At 44.8% G+C, this 27611-nt stretch overlaps 1 protein-coding gene across 2 annotated transcripts in view; it reads left to right on the forward strand.

Annotated features, from left to right (window-relative positions):
- LOC123993192 (AF4/FMR2 family member 2-like) overlaps positions 1 to 27611 on the forward strand; it is a 185552-nt gene that overhangs the window by 150998 nt on the left and 6943 nt on the right. For both annotated transcript variants that reach the window (XM_046295072.1, XM_046295073.1), the window contains 11 exons: positions 13926 to 14085; positions 15264 to 16382; positions 18426 to 18541; positions 21169 to 21445; positions 21937 to 22073; positions 22440 to 22503; positions 23589 to 23725; positions 24134 to 24205; positions 25528 to 25621; positions 25975 to 26015; positions 27342 to 27571. In XM_046295072.1, coding sequence (XP_046151028.1) covers positions 13926 to 14085; positions 15264 to 16382; positions 18426 to 18541; positions 21169 to 21445; positions 21937 to 22073; positions 22440 to 22503; positions 23589 to 23725; positions 24134 to 24205; positions 25528 to 25621; positions 25975 to 26015; positions 27342 to 27571 — 2447 coding nt within the window. The remainder of the gene's footprint in view (positions 1 to 13925; positions 14086 to 15263; positions 16383 to 18425; positions 18542 to 21168; positions 21446 to 21936; positions 22074 to 22439; positions 22504 to 23588; positions 23726 to 24133; positions 24206 to 25527; positions 25622 to 25974; positions 26016 to 27341; positions 27572 to 27611) is intronic.

A 27611-nucleotide genomic window follows, 5' to 3' on the forward strand; every position in this document is an offset into this window, starting at 1 on the left:
AACAAAAAAATATGTATTTCTACACTCTCAATTGTTCCCTGTAGTCCCTGGCTGTTTGTATCTCTGATATGATATGAGCAGTAGGATGTCATTTATTACAGGATGTCTTTCGTCTGTTCACAATGTGACAGACACGTTTACTAGTCGGCAGCCTGATGTGGGTGTTGTACATTCCAGCCTCCTGCCAGTGATATATACAGCTTGCCATATAGACACTAAAACATAGCTCACCTGCCTGCCTTACCTGCTGTGTTATTATGTAAATATATCATCCTGGTCAATTCAAAGGGAATGCAAATACAGTAGCTTGAAGTGCTTTATCTAAATGGACGAAGTGTAGAGTTATTTCCAGATTTCATACCAAGACACAAAGTGCGTATTACAGAAGTAGGATCTGCATTTGAGGCAGTTTGCTACAGCAATAAAATAATCCTGCTGCATCAGGAAATCTGGATTATTATGTGGATTATATGGAAATGACAAATGGCACATTTTGAAGTTCTCCTGGAACAGGGTGATCAAATTAAGATTATACATCTGTATAATGGGGAGGGATTGGGGAACCTGCTTCATCTGTCTCCATCATAAGTGTGCCGGGTCCACAGGGCGGCCATTTTTTTAAGTGCAAATGAGCATCCCCGGGAAGATAAGAAAAGAGAGAGGAAGAAAGAGAAAAAGATGTCTGGAAGCTCTGCAAATGATTTATGTTCTTATAAATCCCTCTATTTTCTTTGCCTTGCAATGAAAAGGATAGAAGGACAGAATAACACTGTAATACCAAGCATTCCCAGGGTAAGTCATTCCCCCCTCCTGTACCCAAGACAAAAGACGGAGGACAAAGACGCCTCGCAGTATATTCATCTCCATGTATGGCTTATGCCATGTAGGCATGCTGCCGTATGTTCCATACAAACAGAGGCTGGCGTTTGATGTTTACACTGCCTCATTTACTCCACTGGCCTATATTATGCCTTTGTTGTGAATTATAATCATAGCATACAGTGTATTTTAGAGGGAGTGAAGTCACATTCTGTACATCAGATGTACAGTATTCATTTAGATCATGATAGTTTGACATGCTGAGAGTCACTTGTTTTCGTGGCATCTCTGCGATCATATACATGCGATAGGAATCTGCTTTGCTCATTCCATGATTCATAAAAAAACGATTCTAAATTAAAAACTAGCGTAGTAATCCACCATTCACTATGCATCTCGACATCTCCTCCCTCCCCTTTGTCTAAAGTATCATCTCTCAGGCTGGCGTATGTTGTGCTAAGCCATTTAGAGTGGCTTTCTGTGTTCTGGAGAAGGACCAGCACCTCCTGTTTGGTTAGGAGCCTCAGCAGATGCCTGTTCATGGGCAGCCAAAGCAGACTGGAGGAGTAGGAGGAAGCAGGGGGGGACTGACTACAACGAGGGACTCACTACCTGAGAGGGGTTAATTAAATCATAGGAGTGATGTGTGTAAGGGTCTGCTGGGACAACCAGGTGTCATCCAATGGCCAGGTAGTTGACACCTAAACAACTTGGGATATGATACCACATGTCAGCCATCTTGAAAGCCTGGGATGTTTTGTTTAGTGGCTTTATAGATTTTTAAGACACTGCAATTGTATCTTCAATCTTTTCGAAATCAGCCTGCAAACATTGTTGTGAAGACAAATTCAACAGAAAATCTTGTCATGTTAAATGCTATTGTTTTTACCGTGGCGACGAAATCCATTCTTAGACACACCCCACATGCCTCAGCGAGACAGCATCTCCTCTATACTAGCTTCCACTTAGTGATGTCACGGAAGTTTGTGTTTATGTGGGCTGAGCGACACCCCCGGATCTCACACTTCTCGCCTGACATTTGTAGATGTTTATTCTCCGCCATCTGTCTTTGACAAATAACTTCAAGCGGAGCTGCTACAATAAAGTAGGTCTGGCTTTCTAAGCACTTCATAGTGTCTGCTGCCTTGTCAATATTCAGAGAGATTCACAGGGAATCACTCAGTCACTCAGCCCCTCCTCTGGGGCTTCCAGCTCTATAGTAAAACCCTCCTCCCTCTCAAAGCAGCTGCCACTCAGAGCACAAGTTACACTGGGTGACAGAAGAAGCCACTACAGCAGTATACTAATACTTCACACAGCATAATCATTGTACAGAGAGGCCTGTTATTAAAGAGCTCATCACGCCCCTGAACATCATGACTGAACACACAGTGATACAACTACAAACAGTGACTGGACTGTAATTTACTGTTGACTGTAACATACAGCAAATCAATTAGCTAGTGTTATATTATAGCTATAGCGGGCTGACTTTCATCTCCCTGGGCACAGGATCGCAGGGATTGGATGTATGAGAACAATGAGCTTCACACTCACTGGGGACCCGTGTGGCTCAGTTGGTACAGCATGATGTTTGCAACGCCAGGGTTGTGGGTTTGATTCCCACGGTGGGACCAGTATGGAGAAAGAAACAAAAAAAGTATGAAATGTAAGTCACTCTTGAATAAGAGTGTCTTGTGAAAATGTTAAATGATCTGGTGGGAGTGGATGGTGTGTGAGAGAACCTAGATTGCGACAGACATCATGGATGTGATGATTCAGTGGGAGAAGATGGATGCATGCACACAATGGACTCCATCTATGATGCTAATGGTGACAGAGTGCTGTAGCACTGTGAGGCAGAAGTGAGAGGTCAGGTGTGTTGGTGCTAATGCACTGTTTTAGTGTAGTAACTGCTGCATTAGCATTGTATTAGAATGTGCCACATGCTGGATGACACACTTCCCTACCATCCACCCCCACCCAGCTTGAGGAGAGTGGTTGCCTGCTTAGGTAACCACTCCTCAAGCTGGGTGGGGGTGGATGGTATGGAAGCGTGTGTGTGTGTGTGTGGTGGCGGTGTACTGCAAATGTGCTGCGACAGCCCGCTCAGCCCCGCTCTCAGACAATCAGATTAATTGGAGCCGAGGCCATTAGCCGGCTGGAATACATTATTGCTTTTGCCGAAAGAGCAATATCCTAACCTTGTCATCCCAGTCCTTGTTTACCAGATGAGAGCTGTGTGTCTGCCCGTCTGCCTGCCCGCCCGACTGCCACTCCCAGACACACTGTCATCTCGTGGCAGTGGCTTTTGGCTTTCTACTCAAAGTGCCTCTCACTGCTGGTAAGGCAGCTTATTCTCTATGGCCCTACTGACTGTACTTTAAGTGTACGTTTGTGTTTTATGTGTATCTATGCACCCTGGATACAGCTTCAGCCCTGAGGTCAGGGGTGAAGGCTTTAGTGACTATTAACAGTGAGAGCTCAGTGAGCTCAGGATTTGAGGATGATCTCTGCATGGTGTTGTGAGACGACTTCCTGTCTGTCTAAAGCCCTATGTCTGTGTCTCTCTGAGAGATGGCTAGCTTCTGTGTTGGTTGGCATGAGTCAGTTAGTGTGATCTAGCCAGCTAGTTATCCGTCCACGTGTGAGCATGACTCACTGACATGCACAGAGACACGGGCTGGAAGAGCTACTGTTTACTTTTCAGTCTAGTGCAAATACTCATCGCAATCAGCGGCTCTGACGTCTCCCCAGCCACGTGTGTGGGTGTGCGTGCGTGTTTGTGTATGTGTCTGTGTGTCGGGCTGCAATCCTCTGTTGGGGTAATTAGATGGGCCTTGGTGTGCCTTTCCACACACTCTCCAGATTTTCAGCTCATTTATTTATGTGTTTTCACTGTGAATCCACTCTCCCTTCAATTTATGTTCTCTTGCGCCCTGTCAAAACACACTCCTCTTCACTTACCTCCTCCCATCAAGTTTTATTGAATACATTTTTCATTTGTGTGTTTTTTTCTCTGAGAGTGTTATAGGCAGGTGTTCTCAGAGCCAGAGCGGCTGTGATGATTAATGTCGTTTGGTGTTAATCCTCTCTGCAGGTCCCCTCTGAACCTTTATTGTTGGCCGCCAATAATGAGCGAACTCACTCGTGGCATTCGACGTTCCTGCATATTTACAAGCTAGCACCAGCTGACTCAAGCCATAGGTAAAGTGCTGGCCAACTCTGAATGTTTCCTGTGGTAGGTAGCTAATGTTCTAACCTTTTTATTGTTCAATACCATGCCGTGCTTTTCTATAAAATATAGAGCATGGGGGATCACAGATATGATTAGCATCAAATCCAAAAGGCACAGCTCAACTGACACCACAATAAAAGGAGCCAATTAATGGGCCCATTTTATCAGTGCAACCTGAATACTTGGCTTTGGTAGCATCCCAAATGGCACTGTATTCCCTATGTAGTGCACTATGTAGGGAATAGGGTGCCAATTGGCATGCATTCCTTGCCTTTATGTGCATTAGGCCAAACTAAAGGATCACAGATTCATCTCCAACTAATTTGACATAGGCTCTGCTGTTTTCCCCTAAACAGGACACATTAAATAGTCAATGTGAATACAAGAAAGGATTTTCACTGACAGGGTTGCTACAATAGCAGGGTGAGTGTTGAACAGAGCAGGAAGGAAGTTTAAAGTACTAAGAGCTGGCAGCTGGTGCAGAATCGATCTACATTACAGTGATAAATACAGATTGTCATCCTGTTTGCATAACAAACCTGGGCTGTCTACGGAGGCACAGTACAGTATTAGGATGACAGATAATACCCATTTTTACATAACCAATTCCATTTTATAAAGACTCCTCCAAACCATTATGCTTGGTGATAGTGGATAAATGGATATTGATATGATATGAGTGCATTCTGTATCTGCTAGAGGTATTTTTTCTCTCTCTCCCCTAGTCTAAATCCCATGAGTAACGATGGGCAAATTGCTGCTTCATTCGATTCTTAGCAGTAGCTGGAATGCGTGTGTCAGCGTTTGGGATGTGGCTATTCGTAGAGGCCAAGTGGAGGTAGGGTGGTCTGACACAGTGTGCCCTGCTCCTCTACTCTACTCTGCTCTGCCCTGCCAACACACAGCACAGCATCAGGCCAATGGGACACAAGGGGACCAGGGGAGGGTGCCACGTCTGCTATAGGGAGTCAGGCACAGCACACAGTCTCTCACACACAGGCACAGGCAAACACACACACACACACACCCAAACAAACACATTCTTTGCTATTTCCCAAATTGGAATGGCTTATTATTTTAATCTCCTTTCCCTCATGGCCAGAGATCTGACATATATTATCCAGCCCATTCACCATCAGTGGTCAGGAAGGACAGGAGTTCTAGGAAAGCAGGACATTAAACCATTGATTTTAAACACTGCCTTACTCGGCCCGAAGCCTGAATGTGAATGTGGGAGTGGAGCCAAACACCAACTCTCACCATCACACCTTTGTTCCCTGCAGGTTAGCTGCCATCAAGGTCAGAGCCCTGTAGCCCCTATAACTGATTTGTGTAATTAAAATAGCCGTTATATCTCTGTTCTCTTAATGGCACATTTAATCTCACTTGGCCAGAGTGTTATTCACAATAGTTGGAGTCTCTACTAAATGAATCACAGTCATGCAACGTGCTTAATGTGTGTTCCTTTGTTTGCATCTTAATTTACTTAAGGTTTATACCCCTGAGCCGCAAGTCTATTAGCTCTCTCTCTCTCTCTCTCTCTCTCTCTCTCTCTCTCTCTCTCTCTCTCTCTCTCTCTCTCTCCTTTCCCCTCAGACACAAACACAGACCTTTTTGTTATATCCAGGGGATAAATAGTTTTCTAAAATGGTAACCTCGGTAATGAGAGTTGACCCTCCTTCCAACAGCTGTAATTATATCTGTCATTGACGCAATATTAATACCTAGGCTTTTTCTATTGACTATTACACCTTTGCTAGGATAGACCAGGAAAGCTTAGTGGTTGACATACAGGCAACCCACATACATAATAGTATAGTCAACTCTGACGTACTCAGATAGTCAATCACACTGATTCTCGTACATGCTTCAGGACGGACACACCTGCTACTACACATGGAAGGATTATGACAGGTGGAGGTGATGTTAATGGTCTCTGTGGTTCAGGATCCAGACGTTCAATTGGCTGAGCCCTGATGACTGGCTGGCTGGCTGCAGTGGGTCTGTGATGGTGGGAAGCCTTCCAGACCATAGGCTCTAGGATTTAAATTCTGAAATACATGTAGTTTGGATAGTATAGAGTTCAAAATGGGTGACTTTTCAACAGTGCTCTACTTTTTGCTTTTAACACAAGATCATTTCTGACATCTTACCCTCTCCTCTTGTTGTGTACTCCAAAACAGAATTTCATATGGCTTTGTGAGATTGTAGAGGGTTTTTTTCCCGAGCCTCTTTCCCATAATGGTTGAAGGTGCTACAAAGGCAGACTTAGAATGTTACACCACTTTTAAAACAGGATCAATCTTACTAACAGACCAATGACAAGCCAAGGCTCCAGAGACAAAGACCTATAATGAAGATAGAAGTATGTGAATACAACCCAGCAGCTCAGACATGTACAGTAAATACGTAGTTATTGGAGACAGCACATAGACCATGTGTTAATTTACATTTTTCAGCACAAGGTTTCAGTGGCTTTTTAGCATGGCCCCATGGTCTTGGTTGAGTTTTAGATGAACCTGGACAGGAATGTTTCAGTAGAGATAGAGCCTGAGATATCTCTCCATCCCCTCTATATAGGCATGTTTTGGAATGACGGAGGACCTGCACTTTGTCTGACCATAATATCCTGACCAGGAAAAACTCTGGGCCCTAGTGATGACTGAGTGTCTGCCTGGCCATGTTAAATCACACTAGTATAGTGGGGCCAGAGGATGAATCTCTCAGTAGTGCAGAGTAGAGAGGCTGCCTGGCAGGGACAAGGAGTGTGGTGATGTGGAGAGAGCCTCAGTATAATTCATCATGCCTGTACTGTGCTGTGCTGTGCTGAGTGTGACTGGGCAGCAGAAGGCCTCTAAGTGAATTAGGATACTGTTGAAGTCATGCCATCGATCACAGACATGCTGTGCCACGTAATTCATTTTCCGTAAGTGTAATGGTCATAATTTTGGAGCACCAGGTTTCACGGGGAAGGGGGGGGGGGTCTTTAATGAATCCCAGGCGCGTCCTAACAGTGGCCACCCCCCTTTCCCCCCTTCCACCCCCACTCCCCTGAGCACAGTGACTTGTAATTTAATCAATTAAAGGCTATAATAGATTTAGGGGCAAGAGGAAGTGTAGATTATTGGTTTGGAGATCTGCAGCGAGTTATTCTTTGGGGTGATTTATAAAAATAATAGAGTGCACTGCATGCTGAGGATCATTTAATAACACAGGGCGCGCAGAGTTAGGACAGACAAATTATGGATGACACCCCTCCAGCGGTCCAACTCTCACGCTCACTCTCCCTTTTCCTCACTCTCTCTCTCTTTCTCTCTTCCCACACACAGTCTGTACTAGAGACACCACACTCTCACATTCACACACAAGCACAAGCACTCATACACACACTCAGACATTCACATAGTACTGTATGGCTGATATAACAATGAACACCTGCATCCTCAGATTCCAGGGTTGGGTGATTCAGTGTCATGGTGATAAAATGATACTGCAAGCATTATTGAAACAGCTAAGCTAGGCTTTACACCTCAGAGGGTTGAGAGCAGAGCCTGGCAATGAGAAGCAGAGAGCGAGAGAGCCTTTCTCCTTTCCCGAAGAGTCAGTCCAATCAAACAGTGCTCTGAGCACCAGCATAGGTTTCAGTCTCCACAGACCAGCATGCCCGAATTTCTTCATCTATAATTAAGGATTCCACTTTATTGAAGGGTAGAAAATGACAGTTATGCCCTTGGATATGTGAATCTGGGGGATAAAAGGGAATGGTAATGTAACCTGCTCAGGGTTGCCCAGCACCTCATCAGCAATAGATGTTTAAATAATTAGAAAGTACAAACAAATAAGGAAGGAGCAAGGGGAGAGCAGAGTGATGGCCTTCACTGAATCAATGCGGGACTGGCTTGTCTCAACTGACTCCCGACGTTACAACAACCAGCCAGTTGGCTCCAAAATGTACCCAGGTCTGGTTTAATGAGTCCTCCACCATCCACCACCTTCAGATGTTGCCTTGCCTGCCTCTTCTTTTGATAGATCTGTCTCTTCTCTCTCGTCCTGCTGTCTCTCTGGTTCCACTGTCTGAGGCTGGAGGCTAGCCACTCCACCGCTCGCCTCATCAATTCCGCCACAGGCCTGTGTCTATCGGCCTTATTGATCTCAGATTATGGTATCAGTGTAAATAGAAGGAGAAAATCACAAATCGATAGCAGACTGTTCCTAAAGCTGCCAATTCAGCCAGCTGTGGGCAGTGGGATCATTGGAGGTTGGTCTTGTTGTGTCCCTTGATGATCCCATGGGAGATAGCCTTGCTCCCGTATATTCTTCTCCCTTTCCCATTGTGTGTGTGTGTGTGTGTGTGTGTGTGTGTGTGTGTGTGTGTGTGTGTGTGTGTGTGTGTGTGTGTGTGTGTGTGTGTGTGTGTGTGTGTGTGTGTGTGTGTGTGTGTGTGTGTGTGTGTGTGTGTGTGTGTGTGTGTGTGTGTGTGTGTGTGTGTGTGTGTGTGTGTGTGTGTGGACATGTTTAACTATTCTTGTGGGGACCAGAAGTCAGAATGGTTAGTACGGGTTAGCGTTAGGGTTTAGGGAAATTAGGACTTTGAATGGGACTGAATTATGTGTCCCCACAAGGTTTTCTGTAGAAGACTGTGTGTGTGCGTGTGTCTCCACGCAAGCATGCTGGAGAGAGAGAGAGAGAGAGAGAGAGAGAGAGAGAGAGAGAGAGAGAGAGAGAGAGAGAGAGAGAGAGAGAGAGAGAGAGAGAGAGAGAGAGAGAGAGAGAGAGAGAGAGAGATTGTGAGTGGTTAATATCCCTCTCTTTATATCTCCACATTGCACTGGCCTGGAAAATTGCTTCATTACTAAACATTGAATATTTATGGTGTAAACAGTTCCAAATATCATAACTTTACTTATTTATTAGGTTTTTAATGAATGCTCCAAGTCGTTTGGTTTGTGTAATGACTACATCAGGATTCTGTCTGGGTCTGTCTGGCAGCGATTTGTTCAAAGAGTCGTACATAACTGTAGATAATCTGATAATGTGACCGGATGGAAGGATACTGTAGAGCTGCCCCCACTCTTTAGACCTCACTGTGAATGCCTTGACAGAACAGCTCCTAAGAACCTAGAAGACTCCAATGAATTAGCTGGGATGAACGGTGAAATGTATGCACTGGAACTGTGTGAGTTAAAAGCTGTTGGTTTTAGAGTATACTGCTATCCCACTCTCTCAATGGGCCTCGTGAGGTGCCTGGGACGACAGCCTCTCTGCTGGAGAGACATTTTCTTCCTCCCTCTACTCCCAGTCTGTCAGACTGGCTCCCTCCATGCAGTTTGTTTTGGGATGAGGAGGAAAACCCATGAATCGTGAATGCCATTACTTTGTTTACGCATTAATAGTGCCACATTTGGTGTTCAAATGTAAATGAATGAGATGCATTGTGTGTGGCCCTTTGTTCTTAGCCTCCGTGATTAAAACCCATCACAGTGGGTTGTTTTCATTAGCAACATATGCAACTCTTGTTGTTTTTTTCAGCTCTGTTCTTTGATTCGATGAATTATGGCGGCAAATAAGTCGTTTGTTTCCCTGCCTGCCACGGAATATCATCAGTCTGGATGGAACAGCCAGTTCCATGGACAGCAGACAATGTTCTAAATGTCTTTATTGTCTGCTGTGAGAAAGGCAGCTCAGCACTGAGAGTAGAGAGACAGGTTAGAGAGGATAAAACGGTGTTCTGAGAGCAGGGCCTGTTAGCAGGTCAGAGGTTAGCGGGGGTAGACTGAGGTGAACACGCTGAAAGCAGACAGCAGCCATTGTTCTCCCGCCCCTTATTTTCCCACATGATTCTGTCATCTGTCAGCCCAGGCTCACCTCCATCAAGTGGAAGAAAGGAAATTAAGTGACCTTACCCCGCTGCCATTCTTCACTCTGAAATAGAACATTAGAGCTTCCTTTTTATGAACTATTTGCATGCACAAGCACCACTTGGAGAGGCTGAGTGGTGAAAGAAAGAATGTCTCCTAGAGGTCTATTTTAAACACTTTAATGGCACCTAGGATAGTAATTACATCTCTTCTTCCAGAGAATGAGTTGGACAGCACTTGGGTATTGGAAAAAGCCACAGTAGTTCTACTACATAAAACATATTTTGAATGTAGAAAAAGAGGGCTGGCAATCTTATAACTATTCCTATAACAATTTATTATAAACAATTACGTACAGTTGAGACAAGTACTCCGTCGATCTGTCAATGGTTGCCTTGTCATTTCAGGTATGCGTTATCTCAAGAGTGTTGTGTGTATATGGATGATTATTTGCTGTTGGCTTGTTCTAGTGCTGGCTCTGTTTGTGCTGACACCATTCTCAGAAAATGAAGGAGAGATTACACAGACAGACAGGCAGTGGTGCTGTGCTGGCCCAGCTCCCAAGAGCCTATTGGGCTTGGCCTTGGACTCATGAGCAGAGCAAGGACAAGATGCCATGTGTGCTACTGCTGTGCCATCCTACTGGCAGCGTGCAGTGGCGGGCACTGCCAGGGCAGGCCATAGGAGCACCATGCCACACGACATTACCCACAGGGTCTTGGCCTCTTCCTCTATATTTAATAATTAACCTGACCTGACTGTGAGCCTCAGAGTCCACTGGTCCTGCTTTCTCTAGCCTTGTACTGTAATCCAGCTTTGGAACCAAACTGCCACTAGACAAGCCCTGGGGGCAGAGAAGCTAGTGACTCCTCTAAGGACCTGACCTGGCTCAGACAAGCTGGACATGTTAGCAAAAGGCTATTGGTCCATGGCACCGATTTTGGGTTAAGTGTGGTCATTTAACACATGGCTCTTTTTCACTGCAGAGTTTCGTGCCACCGCTACAGTGCCTTGCGAAAGTATTCGGCCCCCTTGAACTTTGCAACCTTTTGCTACATTTCAGGCTTCAAACATAAAGATATAAAACTGTATTTTCTTGTGAAGAATCAACAACAAGTGGGACACAATCATGAAGTGGAACGACATTTATTGGATATTTCAAACTTTTTTTACATTTCAAAAACTGAAGAATTGGGCGTGCAAAATTATTCAGCCCCCTTAAGTTAATACTTTGTAGCGCCACCTTTTGCTGCGATTACAGCTGTAAGTCGCTTGGGTTATGTCTCTATCAGTTTTGCACATCGATAGACTGAATTTTTTTCCCATTCCTTGCAAAACAGCTCGAGCTCAGTGAGGTTGGATGGAGAGCATTTGTGAACAGCAGTTTTCAGTTCTTTCCATAGATTCTCGATTGGATTCAGGTCTGGACTTTGACTTGGCCATTCTAACACCTGGATATGTTTATTTTTGAACCATTCCATTGTAGATTTTGCTTTATATTTTGGATCATTGTCTTGTTGGAAGACAAATCTCCATCCCAGTCTCAGGTCTTTTGCAGACTCCATCAGGTTTTCTTCCAGAATGGTCCTGTATTTGGCTCCATCCATCTTCCCATCAATTTTAACCATCTTCCCTGTCCCTGCTGAAGAAAAGCAGGCACAAACCATGATGCTGCCACCACCATGTTTGACAGTGGGGATGGTGTGTTCAGGGTGATGGGCTGTGTTGCTTTTACACCAAACATAACGTTTTGCATTGTTGCCAAAAAGTTCAATTTTGGTTTCATCTGACCAGAGCACCCTCTTCCACATGTTTGGTGTGTCTCCCAGGTGGCTTGTGGCAAACTTTAAGGACACTTTTTATGGATATCTTTAAGATCGCTTTCTTCTTGCCACTCTTCCATAAAGGCCAGATTTGTGCAATATACGACTGATTGTTGTCCTATGGACAGAGTCTCCCACCTCAGCTGTAGATCTCTGCAGTTCATCCAGAGTGATCATGGGCCTCTTGGCTGTATCTCTGATCAGTCTTCTCCTTGTATGAGCTGAAAGTTTAGAGGGACGGCCAGATCTTGGTAGATTTGCAGTGGTCTGATACTCCTTCCATTTCAATATTATCGCTTGTACAGTGCTCCTTGGGATGTTTAAAGCTTGGGAAATCTTTTTGTATCCAAATCCGGCTTTAAACTTCTTCACAACAGTATCTCGGACCTGCCTGGTGTGTTCCTTGTTCTTTATGATGCTCTCTGCGCTTTAAACGTACCTCTGAGACTATCACAGTGCAGGTGCATTTATACGGAGACTTGATTACACACAGGTGGATTGTATTTATCATCATTAGTCATTTAGGTCAACATTGGATCATTCAGAGATCCTCACTGAACTTCTGGAGAGAGTTTGCTGCACTGAAAGTAAAGGGGCTGAATAATTTTGCACGCCCAATTTTTCAGTTTTTGATTTGTTAAAAAAGTTTGAAATATCCAATAAATGTCGTTCCACTTCATGATTGTGTTCCACTTGTTGTTGATTCTTCACAAAAAAATACAGTTTTATATCTTTATGTTTGAAGCCTGAAATGTGGCAAAAGGTCGCAAAGTTCAAGGGGGCCAAATACTTTCGCAAGGCACTGTATGTCCTCGAGCTGATCTCCAAGCTGTCTTGGTCATGCGGCCGTATGACCCCTCACCCTGTCACAGAAAAACACAGTCATCAAGGGGGTGTTGACAGAAAAGACCCACATCGTTACCCATCATGTTTAATTTCTACGGTCCTGTCCAGTGTATCTCCGGTCCTATCATATAACCATGCTTTGGATGGAGTGTCTATAGAGGGCTTCAGTAGTGTAGTGTGGCTTTTATTGTGTTATAAAGCTTAGGCCTTTGAGGATCCAATATCTGAACCAGTAGCGTGACAGAGAAGGTTGAAAGAGTGTGGAAGAATAAGTACGTAGGTGGTGAGAAAGCAAACTGCCTCCTTAAGGCATTTATTGTCAACCACTAGAGCTGTTACTTTCTCCAGCAGTAAAGTACAGTACGCCCCTGCAACATCTTTAGCGAGTCTAGTGTTGACACTTTCAACAGGGAGAATAAATTGCTTATTATAAAAACATTATGTCAATTTCCTTTGTTCTGCAGTTATCTGTTGTGTTTAATGAAAGTGGAAGGGTTTCTTTTTTACTCGGATGTCAGGTACATTATTCTCTGAATAACATTTTTCCCTAGTACAACACGGAGAGAGAGAGAGGGAGAGAGAGAGAGAGAGAGAGAGAGAGAAAGAGAGAGTGCTTGTGCGTGCATGTGTGTGTTAATATGTTTATAGTATTGTGTATATTAGTGAACCTCTGTTTACTAATCTTTACAGTGGTTTTCATGTTGTGACTGGATGTGTGTGTTGTTGGAGTCAGCCTGGTTTATGCTGCTCTGCCTGCATCTCAGGGCTGGATGGAGGGAGAGAGGGATAGAGAGAGGCAGATGGCGCTGTGTGATTGATGGTGCTGTCTCCTGCTGTCTGCAGTCTGTGTGGATCTGGGAGTCATGTCAATGACAGGTGGACTCATCTCATCCAACTCTGTGTCGCCGCTGAGAGAGCCAGTGCCGCCGCGGAGTGCTGAGCAGAGAGAGCACGGGGCCGGGTGTGTGGCTGGCGCCGAACATGAGGCAGAGCACAAGGCTGCTCTTAGCAAAACGATGACAAAAGAAAGCTGCGTCACAGCGCATCAGTGCATTACTCACTCCAGTGGAATGAGATCAGTCCGGGGTCACAGAGGGCTAGGTAGTGCTGCCGGAATATGCGGCTGGATGAGAACAGCTAAAGTAAAGATTCATCTATCACACAATCTATGTTTATGTATAATATATAATGCCTTCTTTTTCTCTAAATATTTGTATTTATATTTTGTCTCTCTCTTTCTCTCGCTCTCTCTTTCTATCTCTCTCACTCTCTCTTTCTGTCTCTCTCGCTCTCTCACTCTCTCTCTCGCTCTCTCTCTCGCTCTCTCTCTCTGCTACCCAGCATCCCTGTGGCCACGTCTCGGACCACTGACCCGGGCCTCTCCAGCGGTGCCTCGGGCAGCTCCAGCGAATCAGAGAGCAGCTCCGAGTCAGACTCCGATAGCGAGAGCAGCTCCAGTGACAGCGAGTGTAACGGGGCCTCCCGGACCGCCACCCCAGAGGTACAACACAATCACTCCTTACTATAATCTACCAACCAAGCATAGTCAGAATAAAACTAACTGTGCTATCAACCAATACTCAACCCGTGTTATGCCAAAGAAGGAAACATTATTATTTTAGGCTCCAGAAAGACACAATATTACACTAATACCATCTACCATCTAAAACAACATTTTGATCAAGGGGAGAAAACTTCCCATCTACACTAATATCCCTACAATTTTGATAGGATTAAACTAGCAGACTTTCTTGTTTTAGTGCCGACACTGTAGAGACTTGCATGACAGCTAAAGCAGCTATAGCACCAGGCACAGTTGTATTCCACAGAGGCGCAGTCTGTTTGACCCGGGTAAATATTTACCACAGTGCATCTGGGCACCCTCTACAGACCATGTGACTTCCTGTCCACCAGGGAACAGCCAATGGGAATAGCCAGGAGGACCAGGAAACGGCCCTGTCTGTCTTTAGGGAAGTCTATTTCCCTCTCAAAGTGCACTCTACTGATGGTTTACTAAAGACTTCCGGGAGGGCCCAGGAGTTTTCCAGCAGGCATGTTAGAATGTTAATGTAGTATTGCTGCAGGTGCTTTTAACTCCAAAATCCCCCTGCCCAGAACAGCTTAAATCCACCACCCCAACTGATGGGATGTAAAGGCTGGGGCTTTCACAGATGAAATAGTGTGGAAGATTAAATTTTATGAATGCTTGCATCAGACTGGAGAGTGTATGTGTTAGCCCCAGCTTTACACTCAGTGGTTTTAATGCTTCATTCCTTCGTCAATTCATTTCCAGCACTTCCTTTCCGAATGATTTGCTATCATTTAGGAGATCATTCAAGACAGTCTTTATGATTTCATACGAGAGATTTATACTTGTCTAGGGGCATAATGGTAGAAAACAAACGATGTGAGATAGCATGGTTGATGAAAACATGGCACTCAGAGACTGCTGAATGGCGCAAGGAAATTATGGGAGAGCCTATTTTAATGGCCGCTTCATCACAAAATGTTGTCATTGGTTTGCGGGTGTCATAATATAACTCTGAAGAGACAATTGAATTATCACATTTTACTTTCATGAGTCAACACAGTGTTTTATGAAGCTACGTAGTCTACTATCAAATCAAACTTGGATCTAACTGTATATTCTTTGACCTTTCTGCTTTTCTTCTCTCACAGCCTGAACCTCCATCAACAAACAAATGGCAGCTGGATAAGTGGCTGAACAAAGTGACCCCACACAACAAAGCTCTTATCAATACCCAGCCAGAGAGAGAGAGCCATGGGCTCAGCAGCTCCCAGACTGACCACAGCCAACAGGCCCCTGAGGGCCAGGGACCGGCCCCAGGGAAGAGCAAGCCTGGCCCCGCCGCCCTGCTGGCCCCGACAGACCCCAAGGAACGGGCCCTCCTCAGCCCCATCAGAGAGAAGGTGAAGCCTAAGACTGGACCAAAAGTCTCAGAGGGCAAGGGTTCAAAGGTCAAATCCTCAGCCGTGGTGGCGGTGGAGCCAGCCCCAGCCAGGCGCAGCTTGGGGAAGAAACAGCCGAAGAAAGTGGAGCGCTCGTCCAGCCTGGAGGAACACACCTCCTGGTCCAAGCCCATCAACCCCACCATCAGCACTACTTCCAAGGAGAAGGACCCTCCATCCCTCCTGGAGCAGCCCAAGTCCAAGACCAAGAGCACCAGTGGGAAGACTGCCCCTAGGAAGGAGCCTCGCACCACCACTACAATTACTCCAGCTCCTCCTCCCCTGGCCCCAGTCCTGGAAAAGAAGAAGCACAGGGGGCCCAGCAAGATCATCCCCAAGTCCAAGGAGTTCATCGAGACGGAGTCTTCGTCATCTGAGTGCCACTCTGAACCAGAGGAGCTGGTCAAGATCCATAACCATCCCTGTCCAGGACCCAGCAGTCTGCAGACTCTCAAAGCAGCCAAGGACTGCAACAGCAATATCCTGACTGTCAGTAGCCTTACCAGCACCTGCAGCTCTTCCATATCCATCCCAGACCCTGGGGCCATGGACCTCCTAGGGGACCCCCTCTTCTCCTCCGTCCCCATCGTCCAGAACAAACTGCTGTCCCCTCTCAGGGACTTTGAGGACATCAAGTCACTGTGGGTGAAGATCGAGCTGAGCTTCCTGTCTAAGATTCCAGGGCAGGACCCCCCTGAGCCCCCTACTGTGAAAGTTGAGCCCCGGGAACCACTTGAACCCAGCATTAAGCACAGACGACAGTCCCCCGCCAGTCTTCAGTCTACCCCTGTTGAGAAACCACCTAGCAAGGCCAAGAGGAAACACAAGGCAAGCACATAATCTTTCTCACTCTTTTTTCTCTATTGGTACTGGCTTGTATTGGTTTATAGGATAATGGTTAGAGTATGTCAATGGAGAAGCAGTGAGAAATGTGTTAGTAGTATGTTCAATTTGGGCTGGAAACTAAAAGGTTGCTGGATCGAATCCCTGCGCTGACAAGGTGAACATCGGTCGTTCTGCCCCTGAGCAAAGCACTTAACCCACCGTTCCCCGGGCTCCAAAGACGTGGATGTCGATTAATTAAGGCAGCAAATCAAATCAAATCAAATCAAATGTATTTATATAGCCCTTCGTACATCAGCTGATATCTCAAAGTGCTGTACAGAAACCCAGCCTAAAACCCCAAACAGCAAACAATGCAGGTGTAAAAGCACGGTGGCTAGGAAAAACTCCCTAGAAAGGCCAAAACCTAGGAAGAAACCTAGAGAGGAACCGGGCTATGTGGGGTGGCCAGTCCTCTTCTGGCTGTGCCGGGTAGAGATTATAACAGAACATGACCAAGATGTTCAAATGTTCATAAATGACCAGCATGGTCAAATAATAATAAGGCAGAACAGTTGAAACTGGAGCAGCAGCACAGTCAGGTGGACTGGGGACAGCAAGGAGCCATCATGTCAGGTAGTCCTGGGCACGGTCCTAGGGCTCAGGTCCTCCGAGAGAGAGAAAGAAAGAGAGAATTAGAGAGAGCATATGTGGGGTGGCCAGTCCTCTTCTGGCTGTGCCGGGTGGAGATTATAACAGAACATGACCAAGATGTTCAAATGTTCATAAATGACCAGCATGGTCAAATAATAATAAGGCAGAACAGTTGAAACTGGAGCAGGAGCATGGCCAGGTGGACTGGGGACAGCAAGGAGTCCTCATGTCAGGTAGTCCTGGGACATGGTCCTAGGGCCCAGGCCAGTTGAAACTGGAGCAGCAGCATGGCCAGGTGGACTGGGGACAGCAAGGAGTCATCATGTCAGGTAGTCCTGGGGCATGGTCCTAGGGCTCAGGTCCTCCGAGAGAGAGAAAGAAAGAGAGAAGGAGAGAATTAGAGAACGCACACTTAGATTCACACAGGACACCTGAATAGGACAGGAGAAGTACTCCAGATAAACAAACTGACCCTAGCCCCCGACACATAAACTACTGCAGCATAAATACTGGAGGCTGAGACAGGAGGGGTCAGGAGACACTGTGGCCCCATCCGAGGACACCCCGGACAGGGCCAAACAGGAAGGATATAACCCCACCCACTTTGCCAAAGCACAGCCCCCACACCACTAGAGGGAAATCTTCAACCACCAACTTACCATCCTGAGACAAGGCCGAGTATAGCCCACAAAGATCTCCGACACGGTACAACCCAAGGGGGGACCCAGACAGGCCGACCACAACAGTGAATCAACCCACCCAGGTGACGCACACCCCCAGGGACGGCACGAGAGAGCCCCAGCAAGCCAGTGACTCAGCCTCCGTAACAGGGTTAGAGGCAAAGAATCCCAGTGAAAAGAGGGGAACCGGCCAGGCAGAGACAGCAAGGGCGGTTCGTTGCTCCAGAGCCTTTCCGTTCACCTTCCCACTCCTGGGCCAGACTACACTCAATCATATGACCCACTGAAGAGATGAGTCTTCAGTAAAGACTTAAAGGTTGAGACCGAGTTTGCGTCTCTGACATGGGTAGGCAGACCGTTCCATAAAAATGGAGCTCTATAGGAGAAAGCCCTGCCTCCAGCTGTTTGCTTAGAAATTCTAGGGACAATTAGGAGGCCTGCGTCTTGTGACCGTAGCGTACGTGTAGGTATGTACGGCAGGACCAAATCAGAGAGGTAGGTAGGAGCATGCCCATGTAATGCTTTGTAGGTTAGCAGTAAAACCTTGAAATCAGCCCTTGCTTTGACAGGAAGCCAGTGTAGAGAACCCCGCATCTCTCAGATTCAGAGGTGTTGGGTTAAATGCGGAAGACACATTTCAGTTGAATGCATTCTGACTAGGTGTCCCCCTTTCCCTTTCAATGCTGACTGAGTTGTTTGTTTCTGTGTTCCTCAGATGGACCATTGTGACGCTGTCGGCGGAAGCAAGAAGTTGCGGTTGGAGAAAGATTCCTTGCTTCTTCCCCCATGCATCTCGCCGATACACAACCACAAGAACATTAGCACAAAAGAGTAAGTGTCGCCGAACCACTCACAGCTGTACTTACTTACACATCACTATGGTTACCGGATGAGAAAAGGAATGTGTAGAGCATCATGTTATGTAAGTGTTTACAGGCATGTACATAGTCATTATGGGTGTCAGCAGTGCAGTGGAGGAAAAAGTACCCAATTGTCATACTTGAGTAAAAGTGAAAATACCTTAATAGAACATGACTCAAGTGCAAGAGAAAGTCACCCGTTAAAATACTACTTAAGTCTAAATTATTTGGTTTTAAATATACTTAAGTAAATGTAAACATATCAATACTTTCAAATTGCTTATATTAAGCAAAACAAACAGCACAATTGACTTATTTTTGTATTATTTACAGATAGCCAGGGGCACACTCCAACACTCAAATGAAGCCTTTGTGTTTTGTGAGACCGCCAGATCAGAGGCAGTAGGGATGACCAGGGATGTTCTCTTGATAAGTGCGTGAATTGGACCATTTTCCTGTCCTGCTAAGAAGACACTTTTGGGTGTCAGGGAAAATGCATGGAGTGAAAAGTACATAATTTTCTTTAGGAATGTAGTGAAGTAAAAGTAAAAGTAGTCAAAAATATAAAAAGTAAAATAAAGTACATATACCCCCCAAAAATACTTAAGTGGTACTTTAAAGTATTTTTACTTAAGTACTTTACACCACTGCCACAGTGTAATTACAGGCTGTTATATTTCCTAAGTGTATGGTAGTACTGTATGTGCTGTATGTGTTGTGAATGGCTACATCCTCAGGCAAGGTCCAACCAGTGTAGATCCTCTTCAGAGAGCAGGCTGCGACATACAGGAGAAGTGAGGTTGCTCCACTACACATTTATCTTTTAGCTATTGCTTGCTCTCTCTACAGTGTCCTGTGTCCTACAGGATTAAGGTAACGTGACACTGACAAGAGAGCTAATGCTAATTTTAGATATTCAATTAGCGCTGCAGAGACCTACTGCTCGATGAAGGGATGCTGGTGACAAGGGTCAGGGGGTTGAGCAGAATGAGTCTGGAGGACGGAGTGTCCACTGAGCTTCACCACTAATCACTACACATATCTTTAATATTATTACCTGAGCTATGATATATGAGCTGGCACGGGTATCTAGTGCAGAAATGCTGAACCCTTTGGTCTGGGCTGAAATATGACCTGCCTAGTATCATTTAAATCATCTGAATTTAGACAGCCTCAAAGCAAATCTTCACCCTTTTAATCAGATTGGCCTCAAAATGAGCAGAACCCCGGTCGGTCCATTTATGGCATTAATAAAAAGCATCTTTGCTCAGATTGGAGAGTAAAGATGCTTTTTATTAATGCTGTAAACGGACCGACCGGGATTCTGCTCATTTTCAGGCCCATAAAACAAGACAAAATATGCTGCTGTTCAAAATAACCTGAGGAACATAATCCTAATGAGGTTTTCTGACTGCGTTTTCCCTGTCAGTGCTTTAGGCGCTCTTGTGCTAGCTAAGCATTTTTTTCTCGTATATCAAATCCCCATGAGTTTAGGGAAAGGGAGGCGAAATAATCTATTGTTGCAAACAATGTGAGAAATATAGTAGCAGCGGGAGGCGAGGTTTCTCGCTACTACTGTACGTCCTTGGTGGTTCTTAAAGTCCTTATTGACTTTGAGGAAGGGAAAGTATTCAAGGCAACTTCTCCACCTGCCTCTTATCTGTTAACATAGAGAACACTATTGTTAACAGAAGCCCCATGTGGGCACACACAGCTATACCGAGAGAACCCACCTGGATACAGACTGCAGTCTGCTGTGTTCCCCTGTGAGGGGCCAGGCTCCTGGAGCAGGAGTGGATATTAGAAGGACTGTAAATCTAGGCAGAAGTGCTTTCTGTCATAACAAACTGCCTTTCCACTGCCTGATCAATCAATATTTTGATCCGTCAGTGCACTACAGGGCTATTTGTAGGCCTATTTCTGGGCTGCGCCCTTAGAGGGTCAGAGGCACTGAGGGGAAAAATGAAAGAGTTCTATGGTTTTATACTTTATTTTTTTTATTTTTTACCCAAAACCAAGTGATGAAATGATATGTTGAAGTTATATTAAATATCATTGATCTGCTCACGTACTGTTTTTATTGTAATTGAAGTCTCCAAGATGCGTTACCACCGTAACCTTCGATAATAAAAGCCAACTGATGGTGAAAGTACCGACTCCATGCCTTAGCACTAACGCTGCGTTTGATTTAGTCTTATAATAAAAACAGAAATAATCACTCATTCTAACAAACAGAATATTCTGTCAAAGGCCGGCTGTTTTCTTTGAGCCCTGTACATAATGTCTGTACTTCCCAATTTTTACAAATGCCTTAAACAGTCAAGTCATTTCTAAATTATTTTCATCCATCTACCACTTTGATGACATTGGACATGAGATTTGCTGGCATTTCAAAGGCTGTGAGAACTTGCCGTCTCTCGCCAGTATTGTAGTGAATAACATGGGATGACAGAGAGAGGGAGTAGGCCAAGCAATGTTCTTCTTTTATGTCCGTTTCGATAACAGTTTATTTAAAGGGTGTCTATGTACGGATGTCATAACACTTCATGGACCACACGTAAGTATTTCATAAATGTTCCTGTATGTGTCTTTGCCCAGCTCTCTGAGGAAAGAGCCCAGGAAGAGAGAGGAGAAGCGAGAGCTGCTGCCTCCCCTGCTTTCTCCGCTCTCCGACGAACCCCCTATACGCCAGCGCAGGACCAGCGAGTGTTCCTCCTTCAGCCAAGAGGGCGGTGCTAGCAGCGCCACCAGCACCTTATTGCTACCCACCCTCAGCTGCTCTCTGCCCAACTTCTCCTCCTCATCCTCCTCTTCCTCACACAAGCACCGCAGCAAAGGAGAGAGCAAATCCTTCTCGCGTTCCAAGACAAGCAGTGTAAGTAGAGGGCAGCTGATCATGATGAAACTAGCAAAAATGTATACTGTCGTATTGCTATAAACTGTCGTATTGCTATCATTAATTACTGAGCAATTTGGGGTTTATTGTGTTTTTGGATGGTTTATTATTTTAAAGTATGATTCTTTTGCATCCGCTCTCGTTTGCTAATAAAATGTGTCTTCTATAATTTGTTGTGTAGAGAAGTTGGTAGATGAGGCTGTTGCTGCAGATTATTTCTGTGCTCCAGCAACTGCCACTATTTCCTGTGTTTTTGCAAATCTAATGACCCTTTGGAGGGATTTCAAAACAGCCTTGAAGAGAAGAAAATGGATCCCACGTGCGGAATATGTTTAAAGCCAGGACATAGAAATAATACACGGTCACAACGTAGTAACAGCAGTCCAAATCACCCGGATGAATCATTACAGTATTATTAGACCTACTGCTGGATGCTAATTATCATATTAATTGGCCCTGCCATCTCACAGGAGGAAGATACCCATAGCAAGCCGTCTGGCAGTTTCCATGGCAACGGTCAGTCCGATTCTGACGTTTGGTCCAACCCGTCATCTCTGTCCATGGACCACATGGAGCCTAGAAGGCCCAAGCTAACGTTCAATAACACGTATGTATGAGTAACTAACTAACTTCTCCAAACACACCAATCCCCCCCCCCCCCGATGCACAGCCAGAATTTTATGTCATGATGCATGTACTAATGTAAGTCTCAAACATGATTAAAATGTCACCGCATGTTGAAGCAGTTGTGGGATGTGATTACAGAGTTAAGTTCCTCTATGTGTATAATTCAAAAGGAAACACATTGAATATGTGGAGGACAACTACAACATGAACATGAACAACTGCAATCCAGGCAGTTGCAGCACCGTTAGACAAAGTGGCAAACACATTGTTCTGTCAACTGATCTGTTTTGTATTTCTAACATACTTCTAAGACTAACCAAAGTCTCACTGTGATTGTTGTCCACAGAGTTCACAACGCAGACTACTGCATGCAAGAAGCCAAGAAACTAAAGCACAAAGCAGATGCACTGGTAAGCAGCTGTTTTATTACAGTTTAAAACAGCACCTGAAAATGTATTAAAAAAGTTTAATTCAGCATTTACTTTGATAGAGATACATTGCACAAACTAAATTGCTCTTCTTCCTTAGATTGTATTTTGTCTGAGCCAGGCAATAAACACACCCTGTTTTAGTCAGTCACATGACATCACAAATATGAATAGCAACAGAGACCCGTGTGATAATACCATTAGCAAATACATGCCAACGTGCCATTAGCAAGCAGCAGCTCTTACTGAGCCTATTAAGTATTCCAGCTGAATAGCTCTTATTAATAACAGACAGACACTGGTCTTAGCTGAAGAATGCTAGTAGGTGTACAGAGGATAGAGTAGAGCCCTTGTTGAGACCTGTAGTCTTTTCTAAGTGAGGATGTGTGATCTATCACAAAAGGAGCTCTTACACACCTCTTCAATGTCCTCAAAGTGGGGCTTGGGCCTAGGCGACGGGCGTGATTTACCAACACACTCATAGGGCCCTAATAATTGGATTCCAGCAATTATCTCCCCAGACATTGTCCTTTATCGAAAGTTACATCCACTTGGGCATAAATCTGATCTGCGAGGTAAAGCCAGCCATGAATAGAAAGTGAAGGGAATTGATTGCCCTTGTTACATGACTGTAATCGTTGAGCTGTAATGAATCTTCCACCAGCCCGGTCGTATGTGGTAAAAGGGGCTTACTTAAAATGGATAGAACCTGCAGAGGTGCTTTCAGTGGAGAGTGCTGTGTAAATCTATTTTATTTTACACTCATGTGCATTTATGAGTCATATGCCTATTATTTGTTGTCTGCACTTTGGGTTTGTAATTTGGCTCCGTGTGCATATATATATACTTTTTTTCTCTCCAGAAAATAGAAAAATATCAAAAGAATGTTCCCCGAACATTAACGTGACATTGTTATTTTTCCTTCTGATTAAATCTGCTTATTATCTGTTTTCACGAGAGCTTTGAAGCTTTGAAAAATTATTCAAAATGAGGAGAATCATTTGTGGCCATGTAGTGTTGTGAACCTAATGCTGATCTTGTTCAAAGTTTCCATTGTTTCTTCACAGATGGAGAAGTTTGGCAAAGCCATTAACTACGCTGATGGGGCGCTGTCGTTCATCGAGTGTGGCAACGCCATGGAGCGGGATCCGCTGGAGGCCAAGTCTCCATACACTATGTACTCTGAGACGGTTGAACTCATCAGGTCTGTGTCCCCACCAATGTGCCTCTCCCTCCCGCCCCCGCTCAGGCCAGGTATCCCCACCTGCCCTCAGTGACAATGAGCATCATTATGTCCATCGCTAATCCAGTCTACCCCACAAGTCAAGGCAATTAGCGACGCTCATTTTATTAATGGCCGTGAAAATGAAAATAGATGGACCTTGTAGCTCATCATTCTACCCAGGGATTCATGCATGGCTGATTGAAATCTTTTCTTCAAAAACTATTAGACACAGAAAATGACACAAGGCCGGTCGTTCTATGGAACGTCCCCTGGCTTTATGGATATTGAGTCATGCTCATTTTTTGTTATTTGGATTGAAATGAATGAATTATGAAAAGGAATAATATTTGAAAATGATCCATTTTTTTGTCTGTTCTGCTTTTGAAGGTATGCCATGAGGTTAAAGAACTTTACAAGTCACTCAGCAACTGTAGCCGAGAAGAAATTAGCTGTGTTGTGGTGAGTTTTGTGTGTGTGTGTGTGTGTGTGTGTGTGTGTGTGTGTGTGTGTGTGTGTGTGTGTGTGTGTGTGTGTGTGTGTGTGTGTGTGTGTGTGTGTGTGTGTGTGTGTGTGTGTGTGTGTGTGTGTGTGTGTGTGTGTGTGTGTGTGTGTGTCTGATGACTGAATGGTGGTTGAAGGAGACCTAACATTGCACTGATGGATGTGATGACGGACTACAAACTCTAGCCTGTGTCGGCATTTGGGTTGATTTCAGAAAATCCAGCCGGCTTCCAACCCCGTTAGATGCTCAATCCGCCGCTTCACTCAAACACAATTTAAATCTCCACTCAGCCATCACTCCCCGACAATCGGATGGATATTGAAGGGAGCTTTAAAACACTGCTAAAGCACTTAATCAGCTTAAAGTGGATCATTATTCTTGTATTTCATTAAGCTATTAAGGGATAATGAAAGATTTCCTGGCGCCAGGCAGCGGACTACAAACATATACAGTTCGCCACACTGCTACAGGGGAGATGAAGGGAAACTATACGCTGCCTGTCATATGGATTGTATAATCTGAGCAGAATGTTACGGTTAGAATGTTAGAATGGTTAGAATGTTATGGTTAGACTCTCAGATTTAGCAGTGCAGACAGTGATGAGCGTAGGAGTGAGATTCCCAGGTCATATTTCCTGTTAGTACACCGTTCAGACATCATTAGGGATTATTTTCAAATATTTGACACTGGCTGACATGATCCATCCATTTATAATCTGTTTTGGAGGGTAAAGTGTGCGTGCGTGTGTGCGTGCCTATGAGCGCGTGTGTGTGCGCTCGCGCATGTACGTACTATACATACTGATGTGGTTTAGAATAGGTGAAACAAGGAAGCGGTGTACTGCAGTGATGGCTTATTAATGCCTGAGTGTTAGTGTCATGTCATGGGGTGGTGCATATGTCCAAAGCATCTGGTGTCTGGCGAGCAGCACACTGTTGAAAGGTCAAGCCCCCCCCCCATGGCCCTGAGGCTGGATCTGCAGACCAAAGGTCCCTGGCAGGGAAGCTACTGGGATCTGATTACTAGGCTGCAGCCTCTGTTTTCTAGCCTTTATTTTCAAGCTATTAGAGAGATAGAGTTTGATGACAACACGATTATTTAGTCAGGCATCATGGATATGCAAAGTTAATTAGTTAGAAAACACTTTTTCCTTATTGTTATTCTTTTACTATCTTCTTGTGCTTAATGTTCATAAGTAATATGTAATGTTTTCAATGCTAGATACACGGTATAAGATCCAGTATTTCATGTTAATGTTATTATTTTCTTAACTCCATAGCAATCGCTGTTTATCCCTCCTGTACTTGAGAATGTTCAAATTGAAGAAGGACCATGCAGTAAAGTATTCCCGTTCCCTAATGGAGTATTTCAAGGTAACTAACGCTAACTTCTAATTCTAACATCTTGGAGTAGAAGAAGGACAGTAGAACACGTAAAGCCAATTAAGATTTCTAAATGTAATATATATTTGTTTTGAGTTGTGTATACTCATTAGTTCTGCATGTTGGTTATTAAAAGCCATACATTGTTTTCCAATTAGTGTGTAAATTAACTGTATCAATGATTTACATACATTGTTTGTGTTTAAGCCTGTTTTAATTAATTATCTTGCATATTATTCTAGAGGAGCTTTTTGAGTTGCATTAATAGATTTTCTAAGCTATGCAATATGTTTGTGTAGTAGAGCTGCAAAATATCACACTCTCACAAAACTCTTCCATTCCAGAAAAGTTCCCAAGCACCTTCGCCATGGGGAGCCAATGGAAAGTGAGTAACATTTCACCTCAGTCATCTCATGTTGCATCACAATCCTTTCTTTATATGAGATCTTTCCCAGAACATAACAATGTATGTGCCTACTCCTGGCCAAGCAACAAGCTAATCCTCTCAGATGGTGACTGCTTTGTTCAGACAATGGCCACAACAGACAGAGCCTCTGTCACTGTGACTTCCAGCTTCTAGCACATCACACTGGTGGCATGAGATGAGCTCACTGCTTCACTGTTTTTCCGGACGCTCCATGGCAACTGAACCTAGCTGATCCACCCTGTACGTTTGGGTTTGGGTTCGTAGCTTACCATGGCGCTACCGTGGGGCTCGTCAGTGTGTCTGGGAGTTGGCGATGAGCCATCCTCTGTGTGTGACTGTGAGGTCCTTTAGCCTGTCATTTCCAGGGCTGGGATCTAGCCCTCAGCCACAGCACTGACCGGCCCTGCTGTTCTGCTGTGAGATGAGCTGTCAGAAGCAATTAGCCTCAGATCCTACTGGCTCCTAGGACTCCTGCAGTCACCTCCAGTTCACCATGGTCACATTAGCCACAAACTGGCCTTCTTAATCCGCTTGGGTTAGCTCCGCTACCTGCTGCAACTGTAATCAACACTAGATTCCACTATGCTCTGGCCTCTTTTCCCACAGTTTGTTTGTTCTGTCCTTGACAATCATGAATCTTTTTTCCCCTTATTTTCTTTTTTTCCTCAAGGGTTTATTTATTTGAGGAAAAGACTCAACCTGCTAGACAGGGAGCCGAGAGAGGCAAGCTGTTGACAGGGAACATAATTTAACTTCAGGGGCGAGCGCCTTTGAATTTAGTGCTGAATTACAGGACCTGGAGCCTGATTGTTTGGGTTTGGCACTAAAAGACTGATAAATATGTCCTCTGATTGATGGCTGAAGCAGGCTGACAGAAAATCAAGCTGTGATTGTCAAGCTGAGAAAAGCCCCAGTTTGCCGCTCATACAGTTCAAATCAGCATTAGTGATTAAGCCTGACGAAGAGTGGTTAAGCCTGACGAAATAACATGTATTGGCTAAATGTAAACCTACCCAGTTCAAATCTCCCTGATCAGTCTCCCTGGGTCAGAAAGCTAAGAAGGGAAAAAAATATTTTTCTCTCATGTGATTCACTTTCTAATGAAGACATGGCACCAATGAATGTCTCGATGACGTGGGGGTGGAGGTCTTGTTTAGTTTATATTTATTTATCTTTTATATTTAATTTTATTTGTGTGTGCACAGTACAGTATTATCTCTGTGGCGGTGCCCTGAACTTTCCCCTCTAACCCCTGACTCCTGTATTGTCTCTCTGCCTTCCCAGGAGCACAGGCACCCCTTCGCCCCTGTCTCTGAGTCCCTCCCCAGTTAGTTCGGTGAGCAGCAGTACGGGCCCTGGCCTTGTGGGCTCCTGTCCCTCCGGTGCCTCCAGCAACGTGGCCATCCCCCAGCGCATCCATCATATGGCCGCGAGCCACGTCAACATCACCAACAACATCCTCCGCAGCTACGAGCACTGGGACACGGCAGAGAAGCTCGCCACAGAGAGCCAAGGTACTAGAGACGGGACACAACACAGCTTCTCTCTGTTTTA

This window comes from Oncorhynchus gorbuscha, linkage group LG13 (genome assembly GCF_021184085.1).
Source record: "Oncorhynchus gorbuscha isolate QuinsamMale2020 ecotype Even-year linkage group LG13, OgorEven_v1.0, whole genome shotgun sequence".
NCBI lineage: Eukaryota > Metazoa > Chordata > Actinopteri > Salmoniformes > Salmonidae > Oncorhynchus > Oncorhynchus gorbuscha.